The sequence below is a fragment of the Tupaia chinensis genome, unplaced genomic scaffold (genome assembly GCF_000334495.1).
Source record: "Tupaia chinensis unplaced genomic scaffold, TupChi_1.0 Scaffold148210_1, whole genome shotgun sequence".
Lineage (NCBI taxonomy): Eukaryota > Metazoa > Chordata > Mammalia > Scandentia > Tupaiidae > Tupaia > Tupaia belangeri.
Window position 1 is genome coordinate 399,967 of NW_006208060.1, and position 9,923 is coordinate 409,889.

At 61.3% G+C, this 9,923-nt stretch overlaps 1 protein-coding gene across 2 annotated transcripts in view; it reads right to left on the reverse strand.

Annotated features, from left to right (window-relative positions):
* The window catches only part of STXBP2 (syntaxin binding protein 2), an 8,578-nt gene extending 667 nt beyond the window's left edge, over nucleotides 1-7,911 (reverse strand). The window contains exons 1-17 of one of the 2 annotated variants that reach the window (XM_006170224.3): nucleotides 7,823-7,905; nucleotides 6,037-6,086; nucleotides 5,724-5,805; nucleotides 5,234-5,310; nucleotides 4,977-5,055; nucleotides 4,786-4,889; nucleotides 4,262-4,410; nucleotides 4,006-4,090; nucleotides 3,766-3,896; nucleotides 3,567-3,674; nucleotides 2,879-2,936; nucleotides 2,666-2,731; nucleotides 2,475-2,555; nucleotides 1,887-2,025; nucleotides 1,378-1,487; nucleotides 679-774; nucleotides 65-150 (exon numbers count right to left, since the gene is read on the reverse strand). In XM_006170224.3, coding sequence (XP_006170286.1) covers nucleotides 65-150; nucleotides 679-774; nucleotides 1,378-1,487; nucleotides 1,887-2,025; nucleotides 2,475-2,555; nucleotides 2,666-2,731; nucleotides 2,879-2,936; nucleotides 3,567-3,674; nucleotides 3,766-3,896; nucleotides 4,006-4,090; nucleotides 4,262-4,410; nucleotides 4,786-4,889; nucleotides 4,977-5,055; nucleotides 5,234-5,310; nucleotides 5,724-5,805; nucleotides 6,037-6,086; nucleotides 7,823-7,859 — 1,538 coding nt within the window. In that variant the 5' untranslated portion in view covers nucleotides 7,860-7,905. Of the gene's footprint in view, nucleotides 1-64; nucleotides 151-678; nucleotides 775-1,377; nucleotides 1,488-1,886; nucleotides 2,026-2,474; nucleotides 2,556-2,665; nucleotides 2,732-2,878; nucleotides 2,937-3,566; nucleotides 3,675-3,765; nucleotides 3,897-4,005; nucleotides 4,091-4,261; nucleotides 4,411-4,785; nucleotides 4,890-4,976; nucleotides 5,056-5,233; nucleotides 5,311-5,723; nucleotides 5,806-6,036; nucleotides 6,087-7,822 lie in introns of both variants that reach the window. The other variant, XM_027768993.1, reaches the window with a different exon arrangement.
* Nucleotides 7,912-9,923: the final 2,012 nt, after the last annotated feature.

A 9,923-nucleotide genomic window follows, 5' to 3' on the forward strand; every position in this document is an offset into this window, starting at 1 on the left:
CGGTCCCCCCCCCCCACCGCCAACCCCCCACCTGCACGGGCTCGGGCACCTCCGGGGCCCTCACCTGACCGCAGCCTGGGAGCTGGGCGTGGGGGCAGGGTCGGACACGAAGGGCCACAGCTTCCGGTCTAGCCGGTCCTCCACGGCGTCCTGGGGGCCGAGAGGGGGTCAGGGGAGGGGCCCCACAGGACGGGCCCAGGAGTCCTGCCACTGGGGCTGGCCAAGTGCTCAGATGCTGCATCCTGGGCACCCAGGAGTCCAGGGCGAACAGGCCAAGGTTATCGGCCTCTAAGGGAGGGGGGCCAGGACCCGCCCCACCTGTTACTTTGCTGGCTGCTCTGGGCTCCTGGGGACCCGACCAGCAGGGGCTGCTGCGGGGACGGCTTGTGGGGGCATCAGGGGGAAAAGAACAGAGTGGACACAGAGGTGGCGACCAGCAGGGGGAGAGGGAGGGAGGCTCCCCAGTGGGTGGTCCCTCTGCTGCCCCAGTTCCTGGGCATGGGCCTGGGGTACCCCCACCCCGCAGGGCAGGGCAGATCATTGCCGGGGAATGTTGGTAATGAGGGATTTTCTGTTAAGCCTGGAGGCTTAGCACCATGAGACTGAGTCAGCTGAGCCTCTGACTGCTGGGGGCGGGGGTGCGTGGCCCCCCAACGCTGTCCCGCCCCGCCAGGGTACCTCCATCACGTCCTTGATGACAGGGGTCCAGCGGGACAGCTGATAGGTGGGCTCCAGACGCTCCCTCCGCTCCAGGTGGTTGGCGGTGCCTGCGCCCTACGGGAGGGGCCGGTGGGGGGGGCGGGGGGCGCGCACGGCACAGGGGGGGGGGTCGGGGAGGACGCACGTCACAGGTGGGGCTGGGCCTCAGCTGGCCGCAGACGACATGGAGAAGAGGAGCAGAGGGAAAGACAGAGAGGAAAGAAGGAGAGGGAGGAAGGAAGAAGCAGAGGCAGTGAGACAGAGAGATAGCGGGTACAGAGACCCAGGAGAGCCACAGACCCCAGGTGAGGCAGGTCAGGGACAGAAGAGCAGGGCCAGAGGGAGACTACACATGTTGGCTGGGGGGCGTCGAGGAGCCCCAGATCAGCTGTGTGTCCTGCCCCCCAAGCGCCTGCCTCTAGGGACTCAGACCACAAGTTCCACACCAGGTCCCCTGCACCAGGACCCCCACTGCCTTGTGAAGGATCCAGGAGCGGGGATGGCCCTGGTGCCTCTGGTACTTAGACTAGAGCACGTTCAGCACCGCCTGCCCCCCAGGAACCACCCCCCCAGGAAACCATGCCCCCCAGGAGCCACGCCCCCTAGGAACCACGCCACGCCTCTGCACGCCAGGGCCACAGCGCCAGGCCTGCCCACCCCTGGGTGCCCCCTGCGTACCCCAGGGTTGGTGACGGTGCCCCCCAGCTGCTCCAGGTTCCGGATCAGGCTGCTGTGCGCCTGCACGTTGGCGTGCTGGATCAGCTTGGCCAGGTTCTCCTCGCTCACCCCTGAGGACGGTGCAGCGGGAGGGCTAGGAGCTGCCCGCCCTCCTGGGCTCAGGACGGGGGGGGGGGGGGGGGGGGACACCCCAGGAGCCCATGGAAACTCCAGCTCCGACCCTAACTCTGATGGGAACTCGGGGAGCCCCTGTGCCAGGGCAGCTCTGCATGAGGAGTCTCTGAGGGGGTCAGCTGGGCAGGAAGGGGGTCCCCCAGCACTGGGTGAAAGAGCTGACATCTGCGGATGCTCCGTGGAGTCACAGATTGGGGTGTCTCCAAGCCATCTGGAGCGCTCTGCCAACTCGGGGTTCTCAGGCCCGTGGAGGAAAGGCCAAGTTTCCAAAGGGGGTATCGATGGGGTTAGCCGTGCCTGGTGAGTGTCCCAAGCCGCCCGGACCCCCCACCCACCATTCCGAAGAAGGATGTACAGCAGCAGCACCCTGATCTTGTCATAGGCGGGCACTGCGGCGTCCAGCAGCACCGGTACGATCAGCTTCATGGCGTCCTTGATCTTCTCGCCCTCCGCGTCGGAGCCCATAGCCAGGTCCTGTGGGGACATCCCAGGGTCCTTGTTCTAGCTGCAGGGTCCTAGCACAAGGCCTCCCAAGGTCTCACCAGCCAACCTCTCCAAAGCTCCGCCCCTCACCCAAGCCCCACCCACCTGCCCAAGGCCCCGCCCTTCACTCCCGCTCCACTCATCTGCCCAAGGCCCTTCTCCAGCCAGGCCCGATCCATTTGCCCCAAACCCTATCCTTAGCCCAGACTCAATGCATTTCTCCAAGGTTCTGCCCTGCATCTAGGCTCCACCCATCTCTCCAAGGCCCTGCCCCCCCACAGGCCCCACCCATCTGCCCAAGGCCCTGCCCCTAATCCAGGTCCTACCTTACGTCCCCATCCCTTGCCTCGTCCCTCCCCTAGGTCCCACCCATATCTCCACAGGCCCCGCCCCTCTCCGAGCCCCGCCCCTCCCACAGGGCTGCCATGGCTGGCCCGCACCTGCTCCACACTGCACAGCTTCTCCACGGAGCCCTTGAACCGCTTCATGCAGTCGTCGGCTAGATGCAGGTGCGTAGAATACTGCAGTGAGGGCAGAAGTTGGGAACAGGCTGAGCCAAGGCAGGAAGGGGACAGGACCTGCGGCTGTGTCCTGCTGGCCCAGGGCCAAGGTTCCACCTGCTCGAATTCACCTTGTTCAGCTCCTTCTGGTACTGAGGCATTTTCTTCAGGATGTGCGACAGGTCTTTGATGTTGGCCTAGGGTGGGGGTGGGAGAAGATGGGGCCCAGAGTGACACCAGGGTTCCCCAGCACCCAGACCTCTGGAGCCAGACCGAGGCCCCACTCCCTGTAGGGAGAGCTTTCCTCCAAACGCCACGCCCAGGGACCCCGGCCAAGCCCCTACCTTGTCTGTGGTCAGCCTCTTGCTCTCACAGAATGTCTTCAGAAGTTCCGTGACCCTCCTAGATGTGAGGGTGGACAGGAGTGAGGCTGGGGGCTGGTGATGTGACAGCAGCGTGAGGGCACGGTAGGTGTGACACGGTGGATGGAAGGGGGAGTCAGGAGACACTAGCCCTGATACCAGGACACAGGTAAACCCACAATGGGGGAATACAAGGTAGGGGTCCAGGTTGTAGGCCACTCAAGGAGTCCCACCAAGAAGCGTGGCTTGCAGAGGAACATGGCTTTGCTGTGGGGAACGGCTTGCACAGGGGCAGGCCTACCTCAAGGAGAGAGGGGTATGGTTTGCATAGGGCGTGGCTGCAGGGGGCCAGGCTGGCAGAGGGGTGTGGCTTGCAGAGGGCATGGCTGCAGGGAGTCAGGCTGGCAGAGGGGTGTGGCTTGCAGAGGGCGTGGCTACGCGGGATGAGACTTGCAAAGGGCTTGGTTGCAGGGGGCAGGGCTGGCAGGGGCGTGGCTCGTAGAGGGAGGCAAGGCTTGGCAGAGCGACTTGCAGAGAAGCACTCAGAAGAGCCCAAAGCAGAGGTTCGGACAGGGGAACCAGGGCCAAATACCAGATCCACAATGAGGGAGTTCCAGGTGCAGCCCAAGCCCAGCCCCAGCCCTGCAGCGCGCACTAAGCAGGCACGCACTTGGACACGTCGGCGATGTGCATGTGTCGCAGCTCCACCCACAGGTCGTCGTCCTCGTCCAGGAGCACCGCCTTCTCGCGCGACTCACTCAGCCCAGTGGTCTCGTACCTGGGGGGAAGGCAGGGGCCTGAGGGTCAGAGGCACTGGTGCAGGGTGGCAGCAGCGGTGGCAGGGGTGGGGCGGGGTCTGGTCTGCGCACCTGTACGTGTCCTGCTCGATTTCCAGGAGGTCGTAGGCCATGGCCTGGAAGGTGAGCTCATGCAGCAGGGGGGACACCGGGTCGGTGGCTCGGTCCACGATCAGCAGCTGTGAGCGGGTTTTCTCTGGGCCCTGCGGGGTGGGGAGGTGGGCAGGCGGCATGTGTGTGTGTGTGGAGGGGTCAGGACATCTAGGACCCTTAACCTCGGCCCTGCCCCACCTCCCCAGCAGGCCCCCTCACCTCGCCCAGGCTGGGAGTGTCTGCCTTGAAGGCATTCAGCTTGGCCAGCACAGCATGGGCCAGCTGGGCAGTGTCCTCAGGGCCCCTGGGGGTGAGGACAGTCGGACATGGAGACATCAGGGGATGAGGACAGTGAGGACCGGACACACACTGGGAGGGAGGGCAAGGACAGGGATGACGATGGGAGTGAGGGACAAGGGCTGAGGTCACCAGGGAGGTTGGACAAGATCGGGGCGGGGTGGGGCTCGGTCCCCACTTGCGGTAGCGGATGGCCGGGTACTCCTGCAGCGTGGCGCACAGAGTGGCGATCTGCTGGGCCAGCGCCTCGAGCTGCCGCGCCCGCTCCCCTGCCCGGAAGGGGCAGTAGAGGTTGTAGGTGCTGTGGGGGGCGTCCAGGGAAAACACCTGGGGACAGGAGAGCCAGGGCTGTCTCTGTGAGTGCACACCACCCAGCTGCCAGCGGCCAACACCTCCATCTCCCCAGGGTGTTGGTTCCCTGTTTTCTAGAGCGGAGCCTGATTGGCCAGCTTCCAGGCAGGCCGGGGCAGCCCCCAACCGAAGCAGGAGCCGGTGGACAGGACGACTCCGGGCAGTGCTCTCTGCTGCCCCCTGCAGTTCTCCAGTGGAACAGAACTCCAGTTTGCTCACGGTGGCAAGAGCTCGTCCCATCCGGTACCCCCCACCCCAAGTGTCTGACTCCGCGCCACTGTCCCCTTTACTTGGCTCACCTCTGGGACATGTGGCACCCCATGCCCTGCCCAGGACCGGCCTGGGCCTCACCTGGGCCTCGTAGGGGAGGAAGGCCAGGTGGATCTCCTTTAGCGTCTTCACCACCTTTGCTAGGCGAGAGCGGCCCAGCTCACTGAACAGGGGTTCGGGGCAGGCTGGGGCGGGCAGGAAGGGGTGTCAGACCAGAGCAGCCCCACACCCTCTGGCGCCAGTCCCCCACCCCCCGGGCTCTCCTGGCTCACTGTCGGTGAAGAAGACATGTGCTGCTTTGTAGGTGAATGTTGGGGTCCCCCGGAAGTCCGCGATCAGGGCCTGGACCGACTGAGAAATGCGGGTCAACCTCTGGGTCTGGCCCTGCGCCCCCAGACCCATCTGCCCACCCCCCCCAGCATGTGCCGCAAACAGCAGAGGCATGCACATACACTCACACACGTGTACACACACACTCACATATGTGTGTACACACATGCGCCATGCACACGCTTGCCCGGGCAGGCACCTTTTCCGTGGGGCTCAGCAAATAAATGGCCTCTAAGCTGGGGATGGGCTCTCGCCGTTTGCTGATGTCTTCGACGACTGGCAGGGATAGAGGAAGGGCCAAGTGTGGGTGGCAGCCAGGGAGGGGCCCCAGAGGAGGCTGGGATTTGGGGAAGTATAGGGGGGCTACCTCTCTTGAGGTCCCTAACACGTTCACACCTAGCCAAGAGCTACGTGGGCAGAGTTCTGCACACTTGGGGGTCACTTACAGAAGGCTAGGCATCCCGGGGGCGCCGTATTCGGAGTGCACCCCGAGTCCGAAATCGGGTCCTACACACCGGGGCTGCATAGCCTGAGGCTGACCCCGGTCAGGTGGCAGACGGCACATTTGGGGAACACACTTGCCACATGCTCTGGGCTGCCAGTACAGTGAGCGGCACCCTTGGGAGTGCCGCACAATTTCTCCCCACTCGAGTTCCATCTGGGGGCGGGAGGTGGGGGTGCCCACTCACTGGTGATACCCTCGGCCAGGATATCGGACATCTTGCAGCAGGACGACAAGATGCGCATGCTCGGGTGGTCCATGATGAGCACCTGTCAGACGGACAGACAGACGGGTGGACCAGGAGGCAGGGGATGGGCAGAGGCAGTGGGTGGGTTGACAGGTTCTAGCGCTGGCTGGGTGGGGGGACCCAGGACCCACCCACCGCTCCAGCCACTCCACCCTGTGGACCAACTGCCTCCTCCGGGAGTGCTCGGGGGTGTGCATTCAGGGCCCTCCCCAAGGGCCGCCTGCGGGTACCCAGGTGCTCTGCCTCACCCTACCTTCCACTCCCCATCCTTTTTGACGCTCCGAATGACTCCGCTCATAATTTCTGCAGGGAAGGGAGGGGGAGGGTGGGGGCTGGTCCTCTGGTGCTGCCATGCCTCCAAGCCTTCTCAGCCTGGGGGCGGGGGAGCCTCATCTTTTATTTTTTTTAGAGAGATTTTTGCTATAGGGCACATGTGCTCACTTGAGAGACAGAGAGATAGAAAGTGAGAAATGACCCCACAGGTGGAATGGCCACACTGCAATCCCTTCCCCTCCATTCTCCTCTCGGGATTTTGGGCATGCATGCACATGTGCTCAGCATTGTTTTTTTCTTTTTTTTTGGAGAGGATTTTGCTATAGGGCACGTGCGCTCACCAGAAAAACAGAGACAGAGAGACAGAAAGCAAGAAATCACCCCCTCAGGGGGGAATGGCCATGCCGCAATCCCTTCTCCTCCATTCTCCTCTCGGGATCTTGGGCACGCGCGCACGCCCGGTGTGAGTTTAAGCCACCGGGTTTGGGACTTGAACTGCAGCCGGCTACATGGGAGTCCAGCGACATAGCCATTACACCATCCGCTGGTCCAGTGCTCAGCGTTGTTTCAAGCCACCAGGACTGGGACTCGAACCGCAGTTGGCCATGTGGGATTCCAGCACCTTAACCACCACACCACCTGCTGGTCCCTAGACGCCCCCATCTTAATTCTCATTTACCCCTGAAACACTTCCTGGTATCACACACACTCCCCCCACTCCCCAATTTGCAGACAGGGAAACAGTTTTCAGAGGACAGGCGACTCGCCCACGCTCTTGCAGTACCTTAGTGGCAGTGTGCCTAGGACATGACTGGCCACTTATCAATATGTCTCAGATGGACACACAACGGGCCTCCAGAGCAGGCCTCTGGGGTGCCCCGTCTGCTGTGCCGTTTTTCTGCTATGGAGGTTTCAGCCAGACCCGCACTGCAGCTCCGCCAGCCCCCACCGCCCTGGCCTGAGATGCAGGACCTGATTCCCAGCTCTGAGGCATGCCTGGCTGTGGTCGTCTCATCCACCTGCAGCCTCGGTTTCCTCATCTGCAGAATGGGAGCCCTGTTTTTCCCGTCTCCCATGAAGCCCTCTGTGTTTAGGAGGCTTAGTTGGTGCGCTGGGGGTTTGAGGCCCACTCTGCCCTTCCTAGAGAAGGGAGTGGGCAGAAAGGATGGGGTAGCCCCGCCCAGCTGGAGCAGCTAGTCCACTGTTATCAGGCCAGGGCGGGCGGAAGGAGCAGCAGAGGCCGGAACTGCCCGGGTGGGGGAGGGAGCGACCTGCACCTCTCCCCCAAGAACCAGGGCTCTAGCGGCCGAGGTGCCCGGGTCCTCATGCTCCATCCTGGAGATGGGACAAGGAGGAAGGAGGCCCCCACACCACCCTTTGGGGTCTTGGACACACCCCCTGAGCGCTCACGTTAGCTGGGGTCTCTGGCCAGCACACCCTGGCACCCTAGAGTCCAGCCCCCAACTTTGGCTCCGAGACCCGGGAACCTGGGCGTCCAGGAGCACGCTCCCCCGGAAGTACCCTCCGAGTCCCAGGAGTCTGGGCTCCAGCCGGTGCACCCTTGGGTCCCTGGCACTCAGGCTCCCAGCTCGGCTCAGCTGACACCAGAGAGCCGGGACGCCCAGTCGAGGCCAAGTCCCCGCTCGCCCCCTCGAGGATCAGTGGATCCAGCGCCCAGCCCGGCTCCAAATTCCCGCCGCTGGGGTCCCGGGGTCCCAGGGTCCCACTCCCCCGCCCAGCAGGGAGCGGCCCGGGGAGACACTCACTTTCCCCCACCACCGCCTTCAGCCCCGAGGGCGCCATCTTCCCCAAGGGGCGCCGCCGCGGCTTCCGGGTCTGTCCCAAGGTGGGGGCGTGGCTCCGCGCGTCAGCCACGTGGGGCACGCCCCATTAGTATGGCCACGCCCCTTCGCGCACCTGGCCACGCCCCGCTGTCGGTTCTCTCCGCGGCGGAAGAAGCTGTGGTCCGCAAGGGTCGGACGCGCAGATGCGTCCACGCGGCCGTGCACGGAGTCGCTGGAGGGGCGCGTCCGGCCCACCAGCTCACAGAGCGCGGCGAGGACGTGCGATCGCTCGGCAGGAATCCCTGTCTGTTCCCCGGGCACGAGCGCCAGCTGTCGGAAGTCTCTGTGTCTGAGCCCAGCCGGGCCACGATGCCACAAACCTCTGGGTCCAGGACCATGCCCCATTGTCTTCTGCACCCTGAGGTTTGGCAGCAGAAGCAGGTGGCTGGGACAGCGTTTGATGAACTTGGGGAGACCCGGAGGAGGCACCTGAGTTGCACATTAGGCTTATTTGAGGGGCCAGCAGGTGGTGTGGTGGTTAAAGGCACTTGGCTGACCACGGTTCAAGTCCTGAATCTGGTGGCTTAATTTTATCTATTAATTTAATTTGACCAGAGAAAGACAGGCACACAGAGAGAAGAAAAGTGAGAAAGCAAGCCACCAGGTCCAGGACTTAAACCGTGGTTGGCCATGTGGGAGTGTGTCCAGTGCCTTAACCACCATGCCACCTGCTGGCCCAAGAATTATTTATTTAATTAACTCCATTTGGTATTATTATTTTTTAATTTGAGGAGAGAGAGAGAAAAAGCTGCCAGATCCCGGACTCAAACCACGGTTGGCCGTGCCACCTGCCAGCATCTTTCCCTCACGTTTTAAAGTTTACTTCCCCCAGGAGAGAAAGACAGAAAGAGAGAGACAGTCACCACAACTAACAGTTCCTCCAGCCACAATCTGCCCCCAGCCTAAGCCAGCTAAGGTCAGGGGCACGTGTCACACCTGTGTGCACAAGGAGGCCTTGGGGCATGAACCTGGACCTTCCATTTAGGTTTACCATCACAGCCTCATTCCTTAACAGCGTTATTCGTATATTTTAGAGTAATTTATTTTATTGTTGTTATTATTTTAATTTGACCAGAGAGAAAGAAAGGGAAAGCAAGAAAGCAAGGGGCCAGTCTGGGACTTGAACCATAGTCAGCCATGGGGGAGTCCAGTATCTTAACCACCACGCCACCTGCCAGCCCCCTTTAACAGCTTTACTGAGACACAGTTCACATACTGCACAATTCACCCACCTGACTTGCCTAAGTCGGTGGCTTTCAGAATATTTGGGGTTAGTATACTCATGATATCATTTTAAAAAATAATTATCTATTTTAATTTTATTTATTCACTTATTTTATTTTAATTTGGCCAGAGAGACAGAGAGAGAGAGAGAGTGAGAAAGCAAGCCACCAGGTCTGCGACTTGAACTGGGGTCAGTAATGTAGGAATGTACAGTGCCTTAACCACCACACCACCTGCTGGTCCCCAATATGTTAGAATTAACTGATTGTTTTTAAGCATTTCCAGAGGGTGAGTGGGCTGCAGCCTCCTTGGGACAGGGCCATGATGCAATCCCTTTTCCTCCATTCTTTTTGGGATTTGGGGCATGCACACGCTTAGCATGATTTCCTTTTCTTTTCTTTTTACGAATTTTGCCTTAGGGTGCATTTGCTGGACAGAGAGAGGAAATGCGAGAAGTCACCTCTCAGAGGGGATGGCCACACTGCAGCTCCTCCTCCATCCTCCTCCTGAGATTTGGACATGCACACACATGTGCCTGGTGTGATTGTTTACAAGCCGCTGGGTCCGAGACTCGAACCGTGGTCAGCCGTGTGGAATCTAGGTATCTCAACCACCTCGCCGACTGCTGCCCCCCATCATGATCCATTTTAGAACTCTCCCATTACCCCCCAAGGTGCTTGTGAGTTTTATCTTGAGAACAATGAGAGCCAAAGAAGAGGTTGGAAGGGAAGTAGGGAGTCCCCCCCCAGATTCTGGGGGTGGGAAGGATGGATTGTAGGGGCAGAGGGAGAAGCCATAA